We start from the raw sequence: 24,827 nt of genomic DNA, 5'->3' as shown, positions 1-24,827 counted from the left end.
TAGCCTAGCTTACTGATGGAATACTTCCCCCTATCCCAGCCCTAAAAATGTATAGGCTTGCTCTTACGTTTAGATAAAGGTAGCATGTATCATGCAAATTTTATTCACCAGCACGTGCTGTACAGTATATTAACATAGTTAATAGTATTTAACACTAATAGTATATTAACACTACTCAAAAATTTGCATTTTAAAAAGAGTAAGTCTAAAGGCACTTGGAAACTGAGATTATCTAATATTCTCCCTTATTCCAAGTCTAAACAACAAATTGAATAATTCTAGAGTAGCAACCAAATGATATCTGTTACTTGTTTATCCAAGTTTCAAGTTTCTGTTTCAGATGATGTAGTAAGTCACTTACTGATACTTACCTGATTGTAATCATTTTTCTTTCTCTATCAGGTAAGTAGCATTTTTTCATTTTTATAATATTAGAAGGGTATTGGAATCGTTCCGAGTTGATAAAAAAGAGGGGCTGAGGAATTCTGGAATATACTTCATCACCCACTGGAAACATCCATGCATCCAGGGCGACACCGCACCTGATCAAAGAAGTCTGGTTACACACTGGCCCAGATACAGGAATTTCTAATACTGCAAGGATTCAGAGACACACAGCACACCAGATCATTATGGGTTATCTCACTGAGCTGAAGAGGTATTATACTTCACTATGGGAAAGGGATATGATTAGCTTTATAAGGTAGCAAACTTGTAATTATACAATCATTTTCTTTAGGAGGCATTTAAGAATTGCAACCTTTAGAAAGACACAATATTTAAAAATTTTTTACTCATTTTTTGTTATCTTTCAAGATAAGTTTTAAAATATTATAAGTACTATAATTCTTCAAAATTGGGGGGTATCTGAAAAAATACAGTACATGCACTATTGCCCCTGTGTTTCTAGTCCTTCTGGACGCTGTTGTGTGCTCATTATACTTCTTTCAGAGTAACAGTTAGACCCATTCCTTTATACTTAGAGATGCTTCACCTGGATGAGTGTCTGGGTGTTGAAGAAAAGCCTATGGAGTATATCATTTGAAAATGAAATGTAATTCATTTTCTTTTTAAAAGTAAGTTATCCTATGTTTCTTAGCCTTTTGGACACTCTATTTTATGTGCTAAATGGAGGAAAGAAGAGAATCCCCTTACGTTGAAACAGATTTTAAGAAATGTGAGATGAAGTTTCACAAATGATCCTACCCTCTTTCTACATGGTTGGTTCTACATGATCTCATCAATCTGGGATAAAATGGTTCAAGAAAGAAAATATTTCTTCAAGTTAGAAGACTGGGGGCCTGACTTCCACCCACATAACTATGTAATTTTAGCCCACACTTCATCTTAAGGATGAAAAAGAATAATTAAAAAATGCCCTACCTATTGGGGAAGTCTAGAAAATAGTATAAGATGACAATATTTTTATTACAATGATTATGTCACAGATAATACGTATACATAAAGCTAAACTTCCAAATGAAAATAATAAGCCCTTGAGCAGATGAAGAATAATGAGGAAAAATATTGAGAGATGCGAAGAGTTTTCAGTAGCAAGAGAAGTAGATGGTTTCTGTTTTAGGAAAATTCATATGGAGGACTTTATGGAGGCAAAAGAACAAACTTGTGAATTCCAAAGGATCTCTTCCTCACTAAGAATTTGATAAATTCTATCTCACATGTGTTATCACTCCCCCCGCTTCCAAAAACTAAGACTCATTCTCTTACCTGAATCTCTGGTCTTCACTAAGACTCTGAATAACTGTGGCTCCACCAAAAGAATGTCCAATAACCGCTATTTTATCCCTATCGATAGAGTCCTATGTGAAAAAGCATGATGTAAATTCATCAGTATCTTGCAGGTTGTTCGGAGGATAGGCAGTGATTTTGTGAATTATAAACTTATTTTTTCACAGGCATGGTTAAGTACCTTGGTTTCTTAGAAAAGAAATATATATACACATACATACATTCATGAGCACCCCCACACCCACATACACATATTTAAACATATACACATATATGTACATATACATACATGCTTACCTATATATACACAAAGACACGCACATAGTTGTTGAACATTTCTAAGAGTTCAGAGGTAAACTTCATGGCCTTCCTCTTCACCCACACTTCAAACATCAACATCATTGCTGAGTTCTCCCCATTCCCCCTCCATGTTTATTAGTTTTTTCATTCCCTGAGTATTGATTGAGCACCTGCTCTGTGCCAGGGATTATAGTTCATTTTCCATGAGCTCCCAGTCTATTAGGGAAGGAGCTACAGATACACGATGCAGATGCAGTAGGGTCGTACCATGGAGCACATATGATAGACAGCTAGCCCAGTCCAGGGTGGGCAGTGAGGCCCAAGAAAGCTTCATGGCCGAGGTAATACCCGACTTGAGTTGACGATTAAGCAGGACTGAGTCAGGAAGACGGGGTGTCAGACCAAGGGGACAACACGTCCAAAGGTATGGAGACAGGAGAGTGGCTAGCCGAGAGACACAAACGCTTCACTGTGTCTGGAGGACATACCATCATCTTAGTGCCCTGTCCTTTCCTACACTCCACCCCGCTACACACACGTTTGAGTCTTCATTCAAGCGGTCCACTCTGATATCCTTCCACCCCACCCCAATATTCTGTCTAAAACTTTTCACCAGCGTTTCAAGATCAAGCTCAAAAACATGCAGGAACTGCCCAAGAAATTACAATACTTCCACTGGTTGTATTAAGTTGAAGCATATGAAATTTGCCACTTTTGTAGATCAAGGCTGGCTGGTGGCAACTTCGTATGTAGTTCAGCCTGATGTGTTCCTCACTGCTGGAATATTGCACAGGTACTTTTTTTTGCAGCCCTTTATCATATTGTTTCTTGTATTACAGCAGTAAGACAGACAAAAATGTGAGCAATAAAGAAGTCTAGGCCAGGGGAAAATGGCTTTTTTTTTTTAAACTCACCTTCATCTGTTCCACATCAAACTCTAAATCTAATACATTCTTCTCTGGTCTCCCGCGATCAATGTCCAGAATCAAATCGAGAGCTTGAGAACACTCCTTTGCTCGTTGCAGTACCTAGTATGATGATTAGAAGAAGGAAATGGCAAAGTGAAAAGCTGTAACGCTTAAAGCTTGTGCAGAGGGGGCAGGTGGAAAAAATACGTGGTTGCTTATAAACCGGAAATGACTTTGAGATTAGCGATTAGAACACAACCTAGCATGATGACCCAGGCACCAGCTTTACAGGTAGTTATTGCTTGGTCCAAATCCTGACTCTGTTGCTTACCCACTGTGTGACCTAAGATGATTTACTTAACCTCTCTGAACTTCCAGTTATTGTATAATAATGCCTCAGTGAAATGTGGGTGGGATTAAATGCAATAACATATATAAAAAGCACCCACTATAAAGCCTGGCACTGAGGTGGAAAGCAATGTGCTTTATGTCACTTGATCTTCCTCAAAGCCCCATGTGAAAGATACTGTTAATATTCATTATTTCGTAACAGATAAAACATGGAAGCAAAGCAAAAATAATAAGTAACTTGTCCAAGATCACTGCGAAGTGATGGTGCCAGGATTCAAACATAGAAAGTTGCATTCTAAGGCCTGGACTCTTAATGCTGTTCTATACCACCTCTGTGAAAAGTAGTCTTTACTTCTAATGCAAAGGGATTCTGAATATTCACTGTCATCTCCTAGGATTTTTATGTTGGTCTTTGTTTTTACTATGATCCAGATATTTCATTAAGGGAATTTGATTACTCAGAGAATCCTCTGACAGATCTTTTGGGGATGGGAAGTAAGGAGATCTAGGAGCACGGTCTGCCATATGTAAAATTAAACAAACAAATGTCATCGTTTTGCCTATGCTTTTTGGTCACCATGCCACCTCTCTTCTTCTTGCAACATACCTGCTCGTTTCGTAGAGGAAACTCCTCCCCTCGTTTTAGGGTTCTAAGATAAAGCCAAGTCTGGTTTCCTATTTCTGCAGCAGACTGGTCCTTGAAATAGTAAGTCGCAGATGCAGAGCCATCTCTACAATACAAACAGAATCAATTACTTACGCTTGCTCTTTCTCTCCTTCATCTCACCTGTGTTCCTCATCCCCAGCCGTGACTCTTTTTGACTCCCTTTCTTGCACTCTACCTTTTTTTAAAATCAAAGAAGCCCCCAAGGGAGTTCTAAGAAAAAAGACATGGTTGCCTATAAACAACCCATTCCATCTTCACAATTCTGGGAGGCTGCGGTGTTGAAAACTCTCTCCTGGAATCAAATCCCAGTGCTGTCACTTGCTAGCTGTGTGGTTTGGGGCAAATTACTTACCCTTCCTCAGCTTCATTCTCTGCCTCCTTGAAACAGTGGTTATGATAACCGTCTTAAAGCATTGTTATGAAGATTAAATGAGATGGTCTGTGAACACGGCACTTAATAAACATTCTAGAAATGTTAGCTATCTTTTTATATACTTGACAATCTAACTCAGTCTCCTTTTTTGTTCATCATGTAACCATAGTTGACAATTCTATCAGCACTTTTCATAAACCTGTATGAAAGGTAGAGCTCAGCCACATACCAGGTGACGTACCTGTGTTCTATGGCAGCAACTATAAACCCGTGAGATGCCAGGTCAATACCAATAGCAGAATAAATTGTCCTTCAAAACAAAAAGAGGGAAGCATTCAACTACCAGTCATGATTACAAGGGGTCCACAAATAAACGTAGGAATATGGAGGTAATTATGCCCTGTAGCAGTGCCCTGGGGTAAAGCAGAGAGCTGTGGTGCTCAAAGGGGGCTGATTTTACCGCTCAGGGGATATTTGACAATGTCTGGAGGGGTTTTCATTATCATGAGTAGGGGGAGGGTGTTACTGGCATCTAGTGGATAGAGGGATGCTGCTAAAAGCACCCTATGATGCACAAGACTACATTCCACAAGAAATTATCCAGTCCAAAGCATCAGTGGTACCAAGGCTGAGAAACACTGGTGCAGTGATTATAAATATTGCCTTTGAGAATTCTGTTTTTTTTTTAACTTTTTATTTTATATTGGAGTATAGTTGATTAACAATGTTGTGAGAGTTTCAGGTGTACAGCAAGGTGGTTCAGTTATACATATTCATGTATCTATCCTTTTTCAAATACTTTTCCTATTTAGGCTGTTATATAATATTGAGCAGAGTTCCCTGTGCTATACAGTAGATCCTTGTTGGTTATCCGTTTTAAATAGAGCAGTGGGTACGTGTCAATCCCAAACTGAGAGTTCTGGGTTTTAATCTTGCGTCTGCCACTTACCAGCTATATGACTTTAGGTAATTACATTACTGCATTTCTGTCCTCATCTGTAGAATGGGGACAGATAATAAAGCCTTTGCTTTAGAATACTGATAAGGTTTTGATAAGATAATACATAGTGCAGGAAGGCGGTACAATGTAATGCTTAAGAGGACAGGACCTACACTCTGACCACTGCAGGTGATTGTATCCTGGTTCCCTCCCTTATTAGCTCTCTACCTTGGATAAGTCACTTATCTTTTCTCTGCCTTAGTGCTTTATCTGTAGAAGGGTGATGTTATAAGATTATGGTACCTGGTCGGGTTACTGTAAGGATTAAGTAAGTTACACAGTTTCAGTGCTTATAACCGTGTCTGCACCAGGGGAAATACCGAACACACGTTAGCTGTTATGTAAATGACTGGACAGGGTGAGATGCTTAAAGAATCATGTGCTAATTAGCAACTGCATTCAGAATCCCTTCCACATCTTTGCTCTGCACAATCTTCTCTCCTATCATGTATTCAATAGGAAATGGCCATAAGGAACAAAAAGGAGGTAGGCACCATGTCTTCTACTCCTGACAATGCAGGACCAACTCAGGAAGGGAAAATCATCTAGTACAGGGATCAGCAAAACCTTTTCGGTAAAAAGCCAGAGAGTAATTGCTTCCAGCTCTGTGGGCCATACACTATTTGTCACAACTACTCAGCTCTGCTGTTATAGCACAAAAGTGGCAGAGACAATGGGGAAAATGAATGAGTGTGGCTGAGTTGCAATAAAACCTTATTTACAGAAGCAGGCAGCAGGCTGGAGCTGGCCCTCAGATTCTGAGATGACAGCCACTGGTCTAGAAGGAATCAAATAACTAGCTGGACTACGATAATTTCTTATTGCAGATGCTACACAATTTCTTACCAGCTAAAAGCCACTCTTCTGAAAGTCTTATAATCCTCTGAGGGGGGAGACGGGGAGGCAGTTGAGAAGATGTAGGAAGAAAGTGGAGGGCGTGCGGTGGCCATGAAAATGTGCCACTCGTCATGGCACAGAGATCACAGTTGACTAAAGACCTCTCCCGGCTCCTACCCCTGTGGATCCGAGTGAAAGCTAGGCTTCCTGTGGGTCGGTCCCAGCGACTGGACATGGTGTGGGTTTAACGCAGGTCCTTTCCTGTGAGGTGCAGAGCTCCTCTGAAGAGCAGTTCTTTTTTTTTTTTTAGCCTTCCACTGCGCCACCAGGGAAGCCCTGAGGAGCAGTTCTTGGTCAAGCACTCCCTCCATCAGCCTGGCCCAATCTTTCTTAGAACTGTGCTGCAGTCTCGAGATGCTCCGTATCCAGTCCTTCTGTCTCCCATCTCCTTCCCAGGTGTCCAGCCTGCATCATGAAAGCTGTCCCCATCTTTTCTGCTTCTGCTCTTTCCCTTCTATCCTCCATGGGCATTTTGTAATACATGTCTTTCACCACTAATCTAGTCATGGTGGCTGTTTCTCGGAGGACCTGAACTAATACGATGAATGATTTTGAGAGTGTAAATACTATAATATAGAAAGACAACAACCCAAAATGCGACAGCCTGTCTCCTCTGTTGTGAAGCTGGTCTCCATGGGCTGGAGGTAGGAAAAAACAGGGCTATAGGACCGATCAACAGATCCCAGCTAATTCCTGAGGAACGCCAAGTCCTCCAGGACAGGGGACAGCCTGACACTCCATAATCTGCTGTCCCTCTTCTGGGGGAAAACTGCATTCAGTCATTTGTCCCTAGAAGCTAAAGTCGTTCAACCTCTGAGACTTTACCTGAATGCTCCAAGACCATGAGAAAAAATAATTAGTGGATATTTCTCCCCAGTCCTCAGAGGGGAATTCCAGGCTGCAGGAGTTGTCATTGAACCTAGACAGCAGTGGGAGACTGTAATTAGCGTTTTTTCTGACTTGAGTGTTGCTATTTAGCATATCTCCTTAGTATAAAATTCTGACCCATGCAATTCATGTTTTTATGCATTAATAGTAAATTCATTAAAAAAGTCTCCTACTAGATACCACCAACCAAGGGCCTGAACTATGTGTTTTTCCTAGGACCGTAGGATCATTAACTGTCGGTTCTCACTGCCAGCTCTGAACTTGAGGTGAGACATTTTCCTACTTAGAGGTGTATTCGGGAAGGCCGTTCCTTATGATTAATCCCAGGTTTGGGCAAAACTTCAGAGGGAATGTTCTGAAACTAAACTACCAGTAAACCTCAGGAATATTACACTGAGATCCAGAATCTTCAGATCGGAGAATCATCTCATGCTAACTTGATCAAAATCAAGAGGAAGGTGGAGAGACCTTCGACTGCACGCTTAGATGTAGCTTTGGAGGAAGCTCTGCCACTTACTAGCTACTGACCTTGGGCAAGTCAAGAGAACTCTCTGAGCCTCAGACTCCTATAAAATGAGGGAAATGGTATCTATGTCATGGGGGTTTTGTCAGAGTCATATTTAAGTAGGAAAATGTAAAGCACATCTATCCAGTCACATAGTAAAGGGCTCAAAAAAATGGAAGATGTTGTCTCTTCTTCCCTCACTCCTCACTTGTTACTGTCATCATTATCATCAATTATTTGTGTTTCACTTTCTCATCAATACGATGGAGTTGTGGTCATGAAGACTGCATGTGATGACTGCTATGGAAGTGACTTATAAGTTATTCAGCATCGTAAAGATGCGTAGTGATAATATTTTCATCATTTCTCTTATAAATTGATTCTTAAGAAAACTCCAACGAGATGTTTAAAATGAATGCCAAAAGTTGTAGGTATTTTTGAGGGGGAAATTTGAAGACATGGTTAGCATCAGCCCAACAGTAGTGTCTGGTCAAACAGATAAGGAAGGACAACTCAATATTAGTGAAATACAGACATATTAAGTGATGAATGCGCATCGGATTGTCTTAGTGAGAGAGGCTGGCCGCTTGGGGGTCGGTGATGGGAATGAGAGTAGTTTCCTCATTTATGACATGTAAGAAACTAGCTTTCACTCCTTTGTTTAGGATCTGGAGGGTTATGGAGGCTTCTGTTTTCTTCCTCTCTTTGCCCAACTGCAGAAAGCACTTCAGTGCAGAGCGTAGAAGGTAGTAATCACATCAGCCCAGCTGCTGGTCTCACCACATGATTGCCTCCAAGAATATGTAAGAAGCAAAAATCAGGCCAGCCATAGAGAGATGTCAGAGCCAGCCTGAAAGTCTGATACCTTCAGTCCCCCCACGCACCCCATCGTATTCAGAATAGACAAAACGAGAACCCTTGATTCTCTGATAGTTACCTGGCCTTTTAAGAAATACTTTGTCATCTTAGGAGATGTCTGGACTGGAGACAATCTACTTTGGTCTTTCACTGCCTGAAACTCCTGCTATTTTCAAGCTTTTCTTATATTCTAGAGCCTAAAAGCAGAAGCAACACAAATCTTACCAAAAAATAAGCTCAAAATTTTGCCCATAAGCCAGTGTGTTCCAAGAAATCTACTAAGACCAAAAAAATATTCTTTGTTTGGGATCCAAAGGGTGTCACAGTGATCATGATCTTGGGATGGATAATACAAACGCAAGAAGGTGCCCTGTAGAGGAAAGAAGTTAATGTACTTTTAGTCAAGTTGCTTCTTAAACATGTTCTAACAGCTATTTTGCATACTTAATTAGCGGGGAGCCAAATACTTCTATTGCGCAAGAGGTCCAGAGAGCTTTTTAAGTTGCCGTAGTGATTGAATGCAGTCAAAAGGAAGAGAAATAGAACAACAGTATGCTTTTTGAGTGAAAAGAAAGTATGAGCAGCCTGGTTTCGCCATCAAAGAAGGAGAAAAAAAGAGTTTATAGTTAATCCGATGAGAGCAATGAATTGGGGAATGAATTAAACTGCCAAAGGCTTCCCAGGAGACCATACTAATAGCAAAATAAGTCTTTCTCAGGTGAGGGCAAGGTCAGGTTTCAAAACCTTCTCATGGGCCATAGCCACAGTCAATATTAGAATATAAGGATAAGTGGTATTAATCAAATCACTACCTTATTCGTGTAATCAAACATCAAGTCTGTACAACCGACGGAATAAGATCCATTTCCTCTGGGGATTTTAGTTTGGCCAAACATTGCAGCAGCCATCAGAGCTTGTAGTTTTTTGACCCACGCTGGAAAACAGGTCAATATTATTTCACTTGTCAGCCGTTACACCCCAGACTTTATTACACAAAGAAACTCCAGGAGAATCAAGTGACTACCCATAGTTTCCTGCCTCCATTTCTTTACTAATTAGTAAAATACACAAATAATTATTGAGCGCCTGCTGTATGCAAAGTACTGTGTGGGGAAAAAGATGGCGGTCGACATAGCCCTTTTCCTAAGATGTTGAGGATCAGCTCCCAATCCTTCCAGCTTTGCCCTTACCTTCTACTCCTATCCAGAGCATATTAGAGACCACTTCCCAAATCTGCTTTTCCTAAACATGAACTCTATCCACCTTTCAGATTTGGGCTCATGACTTCCCACTGGAAGCCCTCCTATTGGAACAGCAAAGCCTATGGTCCAGAATGAAACTAAATGACCATCTCCCAACTCCCCCTCTTCATCTTCCAAACACACAGCATGCAACTCCAGAATTCCCTAGCTTGGGGATCCCAAGCCAGAAACCTGGGAGTCATGCTACTCTCCTAACCCTTTCTCCTCTATCCCCTACATCCAACCAAGTTCCAATCTCTAACATTTGTTTTTAGCTTAGGATTCTCTCTCCAATGTATCCTTACCCCATTAGCTCAACTGTCTCAGTTACACCTTAACGGTTCTTGACCAGACAGTCGCCATCTCTCCCAAGTGTCCTGTTCACCTTGGATCCTGACTCCTTCAACTGCATCTTTCACACAACTCCTGGAGTGATTTAAAGCATGAATCTCACCAGGCAATTCTTCAAATCCTTCAATGCTTTCCTATTATCACCAGGTATTTTTTCTTGAAGGGGGAATGTACTGGAATCTTTCTGGAAGGCAGTTTGTAGGTTATATTTAAATCTACACATGGCTTCCAGTGTGGGGTGGCTTATCTTTCCAGTGTTTGGGGGTTGAAGCTCGTAGAGGTTCACAGGTACACAAGTTAAATCCCAAGTTCCCAGGCACTGTAAGAAAGACCCTCCATGATCTGGAGGTCCACTGGCTCCTCCTCTTCTGCTGCTTTTTCCCTTGTTATCTCCCTCCCTGTGCTCCAGCACTGCTGAGTGACGCACTGGGCTGTTCCGTGCGTCTACACCTTAGTAAATGCTGTTCCCTGTGCTTGAAATCCCCATGGCAAACTCCTATTCGACCTTTAATATCTTGATCTTCTCTGAAGCCTGCCCTGACCACCACCGGACTTAATCGTTTCATCCTCAGTATCAAATCAATTCCCTGTATATATTTTTATCTTTCTTCCTATCATATTAGATTAAAATTATGTGTCTGCACACTCTGTCTCCCAAGGCTATTTCGTAAGAGCTGCATCCATATCTTTGTATCCTCACATCTTTAACACAATGTCTAGCACATAAGCGGTGCTCAAAAAATATCTGTGAAAATGAGTTAAACTAAGCTTTTCACTGTCACTGGGTCTCTTTTGTTTCTGCTAAACGCTTGACGGCATATATATATATATATTTTTTTTTTTAATAATTAATTAATTTTTTGGCTGCATTGTGTCTTTGTTGCTGCACGCGGGCTTTCTCTAGTTGCGGCGAGCAGGGGCTACTCTTTGTTACGGTGCGCGGGCTTCTCATTGCAGTGGCTTCTCTTATTGCAGAGCACGGGCTTTAGGTGCACAGGCTTCAGCAGTTGTGGCATGTGGGTTCAGTAGTTGTGGCACACAGGCTTAGTTGCTCCGCAGCATGTGGGATCTTCCCGGACCAGGGCTCGAACCCGTGTCCCCTGCATTGGCAAGTGGACTCTTAACCACTGCGCCACCAGGGAAGGCCCATGGCCTCTATTCTTTTACCCACCCACTCTTGAAACATTTTCTCTCTCTGGTGCCAAAACCCTGTAACACACCTGCAGTTTCACCTGTTCCCCTTTCTAACCCCCAGTCAAGTCCTCATGTAATTTCAGGATGGTGAGTCCATATATCAGTGTATCTGGATTCAGTTTTCTAGATTTAGCTTGCCTGCTCCTTTCCTTCTGTTGGACTGTGAGAGGTGTATTCCAGGACATCTGACCCCTGAAAAGGTCTCAGGAAACTTCGAGCTGACCCAGGTTTGAGTGTAGGCCTCCAGGGCCCTGTGGCTGGTGAGTGCCAGGGAGGCTGCAGAAAAGGTTCACCGAACAACAAGGTCCTACTGTACAGCACAGGGAGCTATATTCAATATCCTGTGATAAACCATAATGGAAAAGAATATAAAAAAGAATATATATATATGTATAACTGAGTCACTTTGCTGTACAGCAGAAATTAACACAACACTGTAAATCAGCTATACTTCAATAAAATAAACAAGAAAGAAAGAAAGAAAAGAAAGAAAAAAGAAAGAAAGAAAGAAGGAAAGAAAGAAAGAAAAAAAGAAAGAAAAGAAAGAAGAAAGAAGGAAAGAAGGAAAGAAGGAAAGAAAGAAAGAAAGAAAGAAAGAAAAAAGAAAGAAGGAAAGAAAGAAAGAAAGAGAAAAAAGAAAGAAGGAAAGAAAGAAGGAAAGAAAGAAAGAAAGAAAGAGAAAGAAAGAAAGAAAGAAAGAAAGAAAGAAAGAAAGAAAGGAAAGAAAGAAAGAAGAAGAAAAGAAAGAAAGAAAGAAAGAAAGAAAGAAAGAAAGAAAGAAAGAAAGAAAAGGTTCACCAGCCCACAGCTAATCTGGTTACGGTCCTAGATTTCCCATTCTCTAACCAACTATTAGCACTCATCACGAAGGAGGAGGCAGGGAAGAGACTTGCCAGGTTGAATGGCCACTCTGTAGATGATATGGTTTTGTGGTTCAGAACTTACAAGTGTCACTTCCTATTTTTCTTCAACTCTATTTTAATAGGAGCATTAGAACCAATGGTATGCTGTTAATCTTATTATACATTTTTGGTGATGTTCATTTATCAAATAGTCCTGATGTTCATTCCTGGGGTTGGAGATGGAATGTACACGTGCTAGGAAAATGACATTCTCTTATATGGCTTTATGTCCTCCATTAGCAAATGGGATATCTCTAGCCATGTTTACAAACTTTTTGGCTGCATGATCATATTTTCTATGTATTCATTTATTAAGAATGATACAAATAATCATCTATTATTTTCATCTTTTATTGAATAAACTATTTCTAATAATTTTAAATTTATTTATGCATAATTTAAAAAATATTTATGCATTCATTTTTGAGTATTTCAAATGAATGGGGCCTTGGGCTCCAGGCTGGGATGACAAAGATGAATCAAGCGTGTCCTCAAGTTTCTGACTGTCCAGTAACAGCTTTCCAGTGATTTTCAGACATGGAATAGAGAACATGTTTTGAAATTCCCACTCTGTGCCAATAAAAAGCACATGATGTAAATGTCTCCTAGGTAAGAGTTTGCTCGTCATGTAAGATGTTATCTGTTTTCAATGTACAGATAAGGTAATGGGAGAATTAATTTAACCTCCTTGAGCTTGACTACAAACCCTCTGTCTTAGTCACCAGTGTATTACGTACACCTCAGTTCTCTGATAAGTATTGTTGCATGAATGGACCTGCGAGATATGACGCCATTTCCTATGCAAACATAGATAGAAGATCTGGTCCCTTTTCTGCTGTTGCAATCATTTCCCCAACTATGAAGCAGGGCCAGATTTGTAAGACACTGGTTATGAAAGATCTTTGGTAAATGTCACAGTAAGGAGTCACCCATCAAGACCACACAACTAGATCCAGGGCTACCATATCTCCCCAGGTGCATGCGTCTGTGGGTACAGACAGTATGTTACCTTGCAGAGGCCACTGATGCTGCTCACCTGAGGAGACTAGATAGAGAAGTTCATGCATCCCAACCCTCTGGGATTAGCAGGAATTCACAAAGCTCCAGAAGGAATCGCTTTTCAATCAAGTTTATTCTAGGTGACAGGAGATGTCCCTGTCTAGAGATGGCTGTCCCATTCTGGCCACCACTCCTGGGCTTGACTAAGCCTCCCCCTCTTCTCCTTCCCTCCACCCTGCAAAGTAAGAAAGAGCAAGGGATGCACATCCATTCTCATCTGGAGCTCCGAGTGCCTACTGGTCCCTGCTCCTGCCTGTCATTAGATAGAAAAGATTGTCCCCCTCTGGATCCCAAACTCTAAATTGCCATCTTCTCACACACTCCACCATCAACCAGGACTTCACCTGTTGATCAAGACTCCTGCCTCTCCTTCACCTTCGTAGGGGCAGGTTTGGGGTTGCCTCTGAAGGCACTTCAGGGCAAGTGTGTTACTGCACGGAGAGGGCATGGGTCAGGCCAATGAGGTATAGAAGGGGTGGTGTGGACCTTCTCTACGGTGACTGCGCGCTGAGGTTCCAGCTTGTCTGAAAAGGCCTCATCCTAGGCTGTCCTGCAGTCCTGATGTTGAAGAAGAAGGCACTTCTCTAGTTTCATTAAGAAGAGGAAAGAGTGAGGCCCTCCCCCCTCCCCCGGGAGAACTGAGGATCTCATCTTCATCAGAATCTTCTTGGAAGTCCACACGTGCAACTTCCCTGGGACCACTTCGAGTCTGGCAACAGGTCAGTAGCTCAAGCCCTTGAACAAATATACCTCTTACCTGATGATTCAATATAGGCAACAGGATTTAGGTCTTGCCAGTAAAAGGGATGAACCAGCGTGAGGCAGGTGCAGAGGCAGAAAAGCGCGTGCAGTTTGGGTGGCAACATCTTGGAAGCTGAGCAGCCGTTTCAGCTTAACCTTCTTCAAGGCGATGATTAAAAGGAAAGAAAAGACATGCAACAACGAGGACTTGAATAGGCTAACCTATCAGTGAGATTAAAGGACTAGTAACATGATTCCATGTGTTATAAAGGGAGAAGACATTTGGAAAAAAAACAGCGCATGCATTTTCTAGAATGGGTTTTTGGGAGGCACTAGGGTGTCGGAGTTCTTGGTCATGCTGGATTGCAGAGCCCAGAAATAACACTTTTAGGTTATAATATTAGGTTTTTGGCCACTAGTTCCCTAACTTTGTAGCAGTCTAGTTTGGTTAGAAAGAAGAGCATCAAACTATAATAATTTTATCACATATCATATCATAATAATATCCAAGGGCATGTCTAGCACATAGTAAACCCTCAATATGTTTTGGCTAACGTTTCCATCATGTTTGTAAAATAATCGTGTTGCAGCAGCTGGGTGTGTTTTTGGTGCTGATGATGTTATATTTGGGGGGATCTCTATACCCTGCTACGACTGAGAGCCTCCCAAAGGTAGGGGGCAGATCTTACTTGCTGTCCCAAGTGCCTAACAGGGGTCCTGGCATGCAGCTTGTGTGGGATAAATGTCGGTAGCACCGATGAATACAACTGGACTTGTGATAATAATAGATTATATTACAGGGAGGCTCTTTGCTAACATCTTATCAGCAAAAACTATCTTGTATTGGTGAATCACTTTTCCCCTTGAAAATTTCTCCCCTCTTTTTGGGGTGATGGAAATGGTCCAAGCCATCACCATCTCATTCTTGAATTTTGCAATAACCTGTCACTGGTCTCCCCGAACCCTATGGTCAATTCCCAATATAGCAGCCAGAGTGATCATGCCATTCCTCGTGCTCAAAGCCCCCAAATGGCTTCACATGACACAGAGCAGAAGCCATAGATCTTAAAGTAACATACAAGGCTCTACAGCCTGTACTCAACAGACCCCTGATCAGACATCCCAGCCTCTCTCGCACACTCACCCACATACTCACTGCAGCTACACGTCTTCCTTGCCATCCAGCAAACATTTCAGGCCCCGCCTTGTCCCACCTTGGGATCTGTACCTGTGTTCCTCTTCCAGGAAGGCTCTTTGCCCTGACACCCAAATAACCGGCTCCCTCACTCCTAGGGTTTTGCTTCCATGTTACCTTCTCAGTGAGGTTTTCCCTGACCAGTTTAAAATTACAATCTACCCCCCAACACATACACCAATACGTGCCCTGTTTCCCCAACTGCTTTATTTTTCTGCATAGTATTATCACCAATAGAGATTCTCTGGATTACTTGTTAATTGTTTACCTTCCTCTCCCAGAAAGTCAGTTCTGTGAGCATAGGGAATTGGGACTGGGTTTTTTTTGTTGTTGTTTTTTTTCCCTGCTGTATTCCCAGGACCTACAACAGTGCCCGGCACATAGTAGGCACCAGTAAATGTCTGCTGCATGGATAAATTCTGAATCCTGGTAGTTTCTAACACATCGGTTACTCACATAAACTGAGCCATGTTTAATGATCCATGTGGGTGTTTGTCCCACTGATACGAATGGGGTACTAACTAGCTGGCATGGTTATTCTGCAGGAAGAGGTAGATCCGTGGCACAGAAATTAGTGTTCCTGAGTAGCTATGTGCTCCCCTGAATTTCCTGGCCTCCCTGGTAGCTAGACGGGACTGATTTCCGATAAATGGGAATTTGAATGGAAGTGGCCTAGGACATTTATGAGTCAGTACGTCTCTCCATTCCTTCCTTTCCTTCATTCAGCAAACTTAGAAGCCACATGTGTGTCTCCAGACGAAGGAAGTCTGGATCCCTCATCACTGAGCAGAAAAGAGCCTATGCCAGTTCATATGGCCTTTTATGAACAAGAAATAAACCTTTGTTGTGTTAACCCATTGAAATCTCCAGGTTAAGTTGTTTTCCATTATGACAGTGCAACAGGGCCGATTCTGAGTAACATCAGATCTGCAGTCATTCAGTCAATGGGTACTTACAAGCAAATGCTACACACCCTCTGCTATGTCAACAACTGTGGTAAATACCGGAGAATTTGACATAATCCCTGCTCTAAAAGAGCTTACAATAAGGATTCAGAAACAAGACTCACATCTATAATACAGGAAGAAAGCAAATGACAGGGACATTTCCAAATTCTTAGATGATATGGTACAAATTCTCAGGGCAACAGGAATTCGGAGAGAAAGATTTCAGAGGAGACAGGGCTATAGAAAGGTCAGCTCTTATCACACAGCCTAAAAATCCAGATACGTAGCTGGGAAAACTGTCACTGGAGCTCTAAGCTTCTTGGTTATTTGTAGAGTGAGTCTGGCATTTCCATATTCCATATCTATTTTTAGGGGGGTGGAGGGAATCAGAAAAAGCATGTACAGTTTAACTCCTTAGATCATTTATAATATTGGTTGACTTCATTTTATCTTATTTCACTATTATTTTCAATTTTATTATAACGTTAATACATGACTTCAAAATTCAACCATGACAATAAAGTAAATTAAAAAATGGAGCTGTCTCTGCACTAATAATCCCTTGCCAACAGATGTTTTTCCAGATGCATTTCCATGCGAAATACATGTACACGTACACAATACAGACAAACATATACACCCATACATATAAATATACATACATATATAGTTTTAAAGTTTGTTTATAAAACATCATACAATATATTGAACTTCCATTTTTAATTTGAAAATATATTGTAAATATCTTTTCATATGAGTACATAGCACTATAATTTGTCTTTTTATTTAAAAATGGCACCTAGGAGTTGCTAAAAAAAGTTTGCTCACTAAATAGATGATAATATTGCTAACATTTGAACACTTACTAAGTGCCAAACATTTTGCAGTTTCTGGCACATGGCCCCTTACTCAATCATCACCAAAACAATCTGTCAGGGAAGTTTAATTATCCCCATTCTACTGATGAGGAAACTGAGGCCAGAAAAGTTTAACTGACTTGTTCTAATCACACAGCTAGCAAGAGCTGGAGGTAGGGCTTAAGCCCAGATTGCCTGAGTGCCTGCTTTTACCCACCACATGGCATCTTGATATAATGTCAAATTCTGTTCACTCTAAAACCAAAATCTTCTAAAGTTAATGAACAGAACAGTTATTTTAATGATGCTAAACTGGTCGGAGCTGGATTGAGAGATGACTTAACAAAGAATTAGAAATTGTTCTCCAAAGACATGAGACTCTGCCTCGTTGTTCTTGCCCTAATTTATATTGGAGCAACATGCCAGGACCCTTGGAAACTTCAGAGTACTGTGTATGAATCCCGAGACATAGCTAAGTTTCCCAAATAAGCAATAGAAGAAGTTGCACTGAAGCCAGGCTGGATCCTCACAAGCCTCCACTGCTACCCCTCTGTTACAATGTCACAGCTTGGATTTTCATCAAATAACATCATCCACAGAAAGTATTTACCACTCCTGGTGCTTACAGCCCAGGCTGAATAAGGGGAGTGTCGTTCAGCCCATTTGGAAGATCACAAGGGATGAAGAGGTGAAAAAGAGAAGACAAAGTGAAACACATAAGGAATCAACAGTGATTTTTAGGAACCCTGCACTAACCCCAAGAAGGCTCACTTGCCCGTAGCAACTTGGGTATTCATCACATCTTCCCTGTCAATAACCTCAGGAAGAATTAGAGACAGCCAATGGCTAGCAGGGCTTCCCCGAGTCCTCCAAGCAGGACTGGGGTGCTCTGCCCTCCCCATGATTCCTACCAGACCAGTGCCAGGGCCATCACCTTTTGTCCTTATAGTGGAACCGGCAGAGTTAAGGCCAGGTGAAATGGCCCGCGCCAGTTCCCTGCCTGACCTCAGGCAGGCTGCAAGGCTCTTGCGGAACCTTTGAACACGCTGACTCCTGAGACCCATCGCAGACTTTCTGATGTAGAATCTTCAGAAGGCAGGTCCAGGCATCTATATGTTAGCTCCCTATGGGCTCTGGTATAGCCAGTACCAGGAGGCAGTGTTTGGAAATGTCTGCAATGGAACAGTAAGAGTACTGTTTGCTGAGTTTTTTTCATCACCCTATATATGTGATATCTGACCTCATTCCCAGAGTAATAATTCTCCAAATAATTCAATGACTGGCTGCCTCATTCATGCATTTGCTCACGAATCCATTTACTCAATTTTAAGAGTGACTATGTGTCAGTCACTATGTTTCGGATTAAAAGATTTCAAAAATAGATGTGATTTTTGTCTTTAAAATCCCTAGCAGGGAAAGCGATTGTCGAACGGTCATAATGAGGAATAATAGCAGAATAACTGAGGCAGAAGAACGGGTAAGTGACCTGGAAGACAGAATAGTGGAATTCACTGCCATGGAACAGAATAAAGAAAAAAGAATGAAAAGAAATGAAGCCAGCCTAAGAGACCTCTGGGACAACATTAAATGCACCAACATTCGCATGAGAGGGGTCCCAGAAAGAGAAGTGAGAGAGGAAGGACCCAAGAAAATATTTGAAGAGATTATAGTCGAAAACTTCCCTAACATGGGAAAGAAAATAGCCACCCAAGTCCAGGAAGTGCAGAGAGTCCCAGGATAAACCCAAGGAGAAACATGCCAAGACACATGGTAATTAAATTGACAAAAATTAAAGAAAAAGAAAAAATATTAAAAGCAACAGGAGAAAAACGACAAATAACATACAAGGGAACTCCCATAAGGTTAACAGCTGATTTCTCAGCAGAAACTCTACAAGCCAGAAGGGGGTGGCACGATATATTTAAAGTGATGAAAGGGAAGAACCTACAATCAAGATTACTCTACTGGGCAAGGATCTCATTCAGATTTGACAGAGAAATCAAAAGCTTTACAGACAAGCAAAAGCTACAAGAATTCAGCACCAGCAAACCAGCTCTATAACAAATGCTAAAGGAACTTCTCTAAGTGGGAAACACAAGAGAAGAAGAGGACCTACAAAAACAAACCCAAAACAATTAAGAAAATGGGAATAGGAACATGCATATTGATAATTACCTTAAATGTGAATGGATTAAATGCTCCAACCAAAAGACACAGACTGGCTGAATGGATACAAAAACAAGACCCTTATATATGCTGTCTACAAGAGACCCACTTCAGACCTAGGGACACATGCAGACTGAAAGTGAGGGGATGGAAAAATATATTCCGTGCAAATGGAAATCAAAAGAAAGCTGGAGTAGCAATACTCATATCAGATAAAATAGGCTTTAGAACAAAGAATGTTATGAGACAAGGAAGGACACTACATAATGATCAATGATCAGGGGATCAATTCAAGAAGAAGATGTAACAATTATAAATATATATGCACCCAACATAGAAGCACGTCAATACATAAGGCAAATGCTAATAGCTATAAAAGAGGAAATTGTCAGTAACACAACAATAGTGGGGGACTTTAACGCTTCACTTACAGCACTGGACAGATTATCCAGACAGAAAATTAATAAGGAAACACAAGCTTTAAATGACACAGTAGACCAGATATAGTTGATATTTATAGGGCATTCCATCCGAAAACAGCAGATTACACTTTCTTCTCAAGTGTGCACGGAACATTCTCCAGGATAGATCACATCCTGGTTCACAAATCAAGCCTCGGTAAATTTGAGAAAATTGAAATCATATCAAGCATCTTTTCTGACCACACTGCTATGAGATTAGAAATGAATTACAGGGAAAAAAACGTAAAAAAGACAAACACATGGAGGGTAAAAAATACGTTGCTGAATAACCAAGAGATCATGGAAGAAATCAAAGAGGAAATCAAAAAATACCTAAAGACAAATGACAATAAAAACACGACAATCCAAAACCTATGGGATGCAGCAAAAGCAGTTCTAAGAGGGAAGTTTATAGCAATACAAGCCTACCTCAAGAAACAAGAAAAATCCCAGATAAACAATCTAACTTTACACCTAAAGGTTCTTTGAGAAGATAAACAAAATTGATAAACCTTTAGTCAGACTCATCAGGAAAAAGAGGGAGAGGGTTCAAATCAATAAAATTAGAAATGAAAAAGAAGTTACAACAGACACCACAGGAATACAAAGCATCCTGAGAGACTACTACAAGCAACTCTATGCCAATAAAATGGACAACCTGGAAGAAATGGACAAATTCTTAGAAAGCTATAACCTTCCAAAACTGAACCAGGAAGAAATAGAATATATGAACAGACCAATCACAAGTAATGAAATTGAAACTGTGATTAAAAACCTTCCAACAAACAAAAGCCCAAGACCAGAGGGCTTCACAGGTGAATTCTATCAAACATTTAGAGAAGAGCTAACAGCCATGTTCTCAAACTCTTCCAAAAAATTGCAGAGGCAGGAGCGCTCTCAAACTTGTTGTACAAGGCCACCATCACCCTGATACCAAAACCAGACAAAGATACCACAAAAAAAGAAAATTACAGACCAATATCAGTGATGAATATAGATGCAAAAATCCTCAACAAAATACTAGCAAATGGAATCCAACAACACATTAAAAGGATCATACACCATGATCAAGTAGGATTAACCCCGGGATGCAAGGATTCTTCAATATAGGCAAATCAATCAATGTGATACACCATATTAACAAACTGAAGAATGAAAGACATATGATCATCTCAATAGATGCAGAAAAAGCTTTTGACAAAATTCAACACCTGTTTATGATAAAAACTCTCCAGAAAGTGTGCACAGAGGGAACCTACCTCAACATAATAAAGACCATATAGGACAAACCCACAGCAAACATCATTCTCAATGGTGAAAAACTGAAAGCATTTCCTCTAAGATCAGGAACAAGACAAGGATGTCCACTCTAACCACTATTATTCCACATAGTTTTGGAAGTCCTAGCCACAGCAATCAGAGAAGACAAAGAAATAAAAGGAATACAAATTGGAAAAGAACAAGTAAAACTGCCACTGTTTGCAGACGACATGATACTAAACATACAGAATCCTAAAGATGACACCAGAACACTACTAGAGCTAATCAATGAATTTGGTAAAGTAGCAGGATACAAAATTAATGCACAGAAATCTCTTGCATTCCTATACACTAACAATGAAAGATCAGAAAGAGAAATTAAGGAAACAATCCCATTCACCATTGCAACAAAAAGAATAAAATACCTAGGAATAGACCTACCTAAGGAGGTAAAAGACCTGTACTCAGAAAACTATAAGGCACTGATGAAAGAAATCAAAGATGACACAAACAGATGGAGAGATATACCATGTTCTTGGATTGGAAGAATCAGTCTTGTCAAAATGACTATACTACCCAAAGCAATCTACAGATTCAATGCAATCCCTATCAAATTACCAATGGCATTTTTTACAGAAGTAGAACAAAAAATCTTAAAATTTGTATGGAGACACAAAAGACCCCAAATAGCCAAAGCAGTCTTGAGGGGAAAACGCAGAACTGGAGGAATCAGACTCCCTGACTTCAGACTATACTACAAAGTCACAGTAATCAAGGCAATATGGTGTGGCACAAAAACAGAAATATAGATCAATGGAACAAGATGGAAAGCCAGAGATAAACCCACACATCTAGGGTCAACTAATCTATGACAAAGGAAGCAAGCATATACGATGGAGAAAATACAGTCTCTTCAATAAGTGATGCTGGGAAAACTGGATAGCTACGCGCAAAAGAATGAAATTAGAACACTCCCTAACACCACATAGAAAAATAAACTCAGAATGGATTAAAGACCTAAATCTAAGACCGGACACTATAAATCTCTTAGAGGAAAACATAGATAGAACACTCTTTGACATAAATGACAGCAAGATCTCTTTTGACCCACCTCCTACAGTAATGGAAATAAAAACAAAAATAAACAAACGGGACCTAATGAAACTTAAAAGCTTTTGCACAGGAAAGGAAACTATAAACAAGACAAAAAGACAACCCTCAGGATGGGAGAAAATATCTGCAAACGAATCAACGGACAAAGGCTTAATCTCCAAAATATATAAACAGCTCATGCAGCTCAATATTAAAAAAACAAACAACTCAATCAAAAAATTGGCAGAAGACCTAAATAGACATTTCTCCAAAGAAGACATACAGATGGCCAAGAGGCACATGAAAAGCTGCTCAACATCACTAATTATTAGAGAAATGCAAATCAAAACTACAATGAGGTATCACCTCACACCAGTTAGAATGGGCATCATCAGAAAATCTACAAAGAACAGTTGCTGGAGAGGGTGTAGAGAAAAGGGAACCCTCTCGCACTGTTGGTGGGAATGTAAATTGATACAGCCACTATGGAGAACAGCATGGAGGTTCCTTAAAAAACTCAAAATGAATTACCATATGACCCAGCAATCCCACTACTGGGCATATACACAGAGAAAACCATAATTCAAAAAGACACATGAACCCCAGTGTTCATTGCAGCACTATTTACAATAGCCAGGACATGGAAGCAACCTAAATGCCCATCGACCGACGAATGGACAAAGGAGATGTGGTACATGTATATACAATGGTATATTACTCAGCCATAAAAAGGACCGAAATTGGGTCATTTGTAGAGACATGGATGGACCTAGAGACTGTCATACAGAGTGAAGTAAGTCAGAAAGAGAAAAACAAATATCATATATTAACGCATATATGTGGAATCTAGAAAAATGGTACAGATGAACTGGTTTGCAAGGCAGCAATAGAGACAGAGATGTAGAAAACAAATGTATGGACACCCAGGGGGGAAAGTGGGGGTGGGGGTGGGATGAATTGGGAGATTGGAATTGACATGTATACATTAATATGTATAACATAGATAACTAAGAAGAACCTGCTGTATAAAAAATAAATTAATTAAATTAAATTTTAAAAAAAAAGAAGGCCATCCCCTTCCCCTTCCTATGGACCAGGCCAATACTTAATGCTCGGATCCCTGAGTTCAGTGTTAGCCCAAGATTAGGTTCCAGGCCTTTGTAACTGTCAACACTTTGAAGGGGTGCATTTCCCGGCTCCTACTCATAGACCAAACTCCTGGCTCAGCATTCTTATTGGGGTCAAAGGTAATTTGTTCAAGACTGATTTGTTAACACAAATCCCTCTCGAACCCGAACACCTAAGTCCCTCAAGGGCTCCCAGACCCCTTATGAGCCCACACACCTCTCCCTCCTCCTTCCTCCCATTTCCGCAGCCACCCCGGAAGCCAGAGGTCTGAATGAAAGCCTGACCTTTTCGTTTTTAGAGCTAGAAAGGTCTATGAGAGGCTCCAGGTGATGACGGGGAAGAGAATGTTCTCTGCTTTCTGGTTCTGTTTGGCTTTTTAAAAACAAGCCTCCCGCAGACTCAGGGTAGCGCAGCCGAGATCTTATCTGGGCTGCAGCCTGGAGCTCTGGGACATGGGGAGTAAGTGATCGGAACAGAGAGGGACGGCTTTGTCATTCAGATCATACAGCAGCTTCTCAGAACTGGGCTCCGGAAGAAGCAACACTCGTGTGTGTGTGTGTGTGTGTGTGTGTGTGTGTGTGTGTGTGTGTGTGTGTAGACCAACAGATAAGAAAACTCCCTGTGCTCCAGGTTCCCCTGTCAGGATTCCCTCTCAGTACCCAATTCTTTGGGGTTGCTCCCCGGGGAAAAGGTTTGGGAGAACTGGGCTCGAATTCCATCACCCTCCCCGCAAAGATCCCAGAGCTGTTCGGAGGGCGGCAGGGAAGGCGAGCCCAGCTCCGGCTTGGAGGTGGGTGCGGGCGGGGTCCCAGCCTTCCAACCCCCATCCTCCCCCATCCTCCCATCCCCATCCTTTCAGCCCCCAACCTCCCAGCCCCCCAGCCGGCGGCAACCCCCGGGTCCCACCCGCCCCGGGGTACCTCCTCACCCGGGCACCGCGATGAGCTGCTCGCGGGAACCGGGACCGGGCGCGCCGACCCCTTCTGCTGCTTGCTCGCTGCCAGTACCGCGGGCTCTTTCGCCCGCTGTCACCGGGTCACCGTGGCCGCGGGGCGGCGGGCGAGGGGCTGCGCGCTGGCTTCGCGCTCCTTCTGCCCCGCGCCGTCTGGTCGCCCCGACTCTGACCTCCCCCGGCGCCGCAGGAGGAGGGAAGGGGTGGAGCTGAGGCCACCGTCCTCCCACCAGCAGAGGCGCTGGGACGCGGGCGAGCTCGGCGCACACAGCACCCTCCCAGGGCCGGCGGTCTGCAATCTGGACCCGCGGGTTAACTTAACCCCCTTCCCCCCCGGGACCGACCCAGGCGTACAGAGAGCGGGTGCTGCGCCCCCGGTTCCTGTTCTCAGACTCGATTCCGATCAGATCTTTCCCAGTTCCATTCACCCCCCCCATCGCGCCGACCTTGCTCGTTTCACTAAATTCCCGGTTACTCTGTTTCCATCTGCAATCCGCAATACCTTGCGCAGTCCGCTTTCCGTTTTATAGTACACTGGAACTAGAAATTATGTCATTCAGCTCCGGCTTGGAAGGCCTGCCACTGAGTTAGTTTCATTTCTCCGTGGAAATACAGTGAAGGGCAATCAGGAAGAGCTTTTATGACTTGGGGGGAAATGGTGTGAAAAGGGGCCATCTGATAGCTCAGCTTAACCCAGTTCTTTGAGGTTTCACTGAAATTCCTTCCTTCATTTTCCAATGCTTTCTCCTCAATCCAACTTTCTAATTTTAAAATATTCATTTAAA

The 24,827-nt window shown here is 41.8% G+C and overlaps 1 protein-coding gene across 3 annotated transcripts in view; it reads right to left on the bottom strand.

Annotated features, from left to right (window-relative positions):
- PLA2G7 (phospholipase A2 group VII) overlaps positions 1–24,136 on the bottom strand; it is a 34,585-nt gene extending 10,449 nt beyond the window's left edge. For 2 of the 3 annotated variants that reach the window (XM_022582061.2, XM_089918645.1), the window contains exons 1-10: positions 24,019–24,136; positions 14,001–14,143; positions 9,309–9,430; positions 8,722–8,866; positions 7,071–7,164; positions 4,590–4,658; positions 3,916–4,039; positions 2,964–3,077; positions 1,729–1,820; positions 372–542 (exon numbers count right to left, since the gene is read on the bottom strand). In XM_022582061.2, the coding sequence (XP_022437769.2) occupies positions 372–542; positions 1,729–1,820; positions 2,964–3,077; positions 3,916–4,039; positions 4,590–4,658; positions 7,071–7,164; positions 8,722–8,866; positions 9,309–9,430; positions 14,001–14,109 (1,040 nt within the window). In that variant the 5' untranslated portion in view covers positions 14,110–14,143; positions 24,019–24,136. The remainder of the gene's footprint in view (positions 1–371; positions 543–1,728; positions 1,821–2,963; positions 3,078–3,915; positions 4,040–4,589; positions 4,659–7,070; positions 7,165–8,721; positions 8,867–9,308; positions 9,431–14,000; positions 14,144–24,018) is intronic. The other variant, XM_022582063.2, reaches the window with a different exon arrangement.
- Positions 24,137–24,827: the final 691 nt, after the last annotated feature.

This window comes from Delphinapterus leucas, chromosome 10 (genome assembly GCF_059928025.1).
Source record: "Delphinapterus leucas isolate spDelLeu-1000000601 "Yukka" chromosome 10, BTC_Dleu_Yukka2, whole genome shotgun sequence".
Lineage (NCBI taxonomy): Eukaryota > Metazoa > Chordata > Mammalia > Artiodactyla > Monodontidae > Delphinapterus > Delphinapterus leucas.
This window is presented reverse-complemented; position numbering and strand designations above follow the sequence as displayed.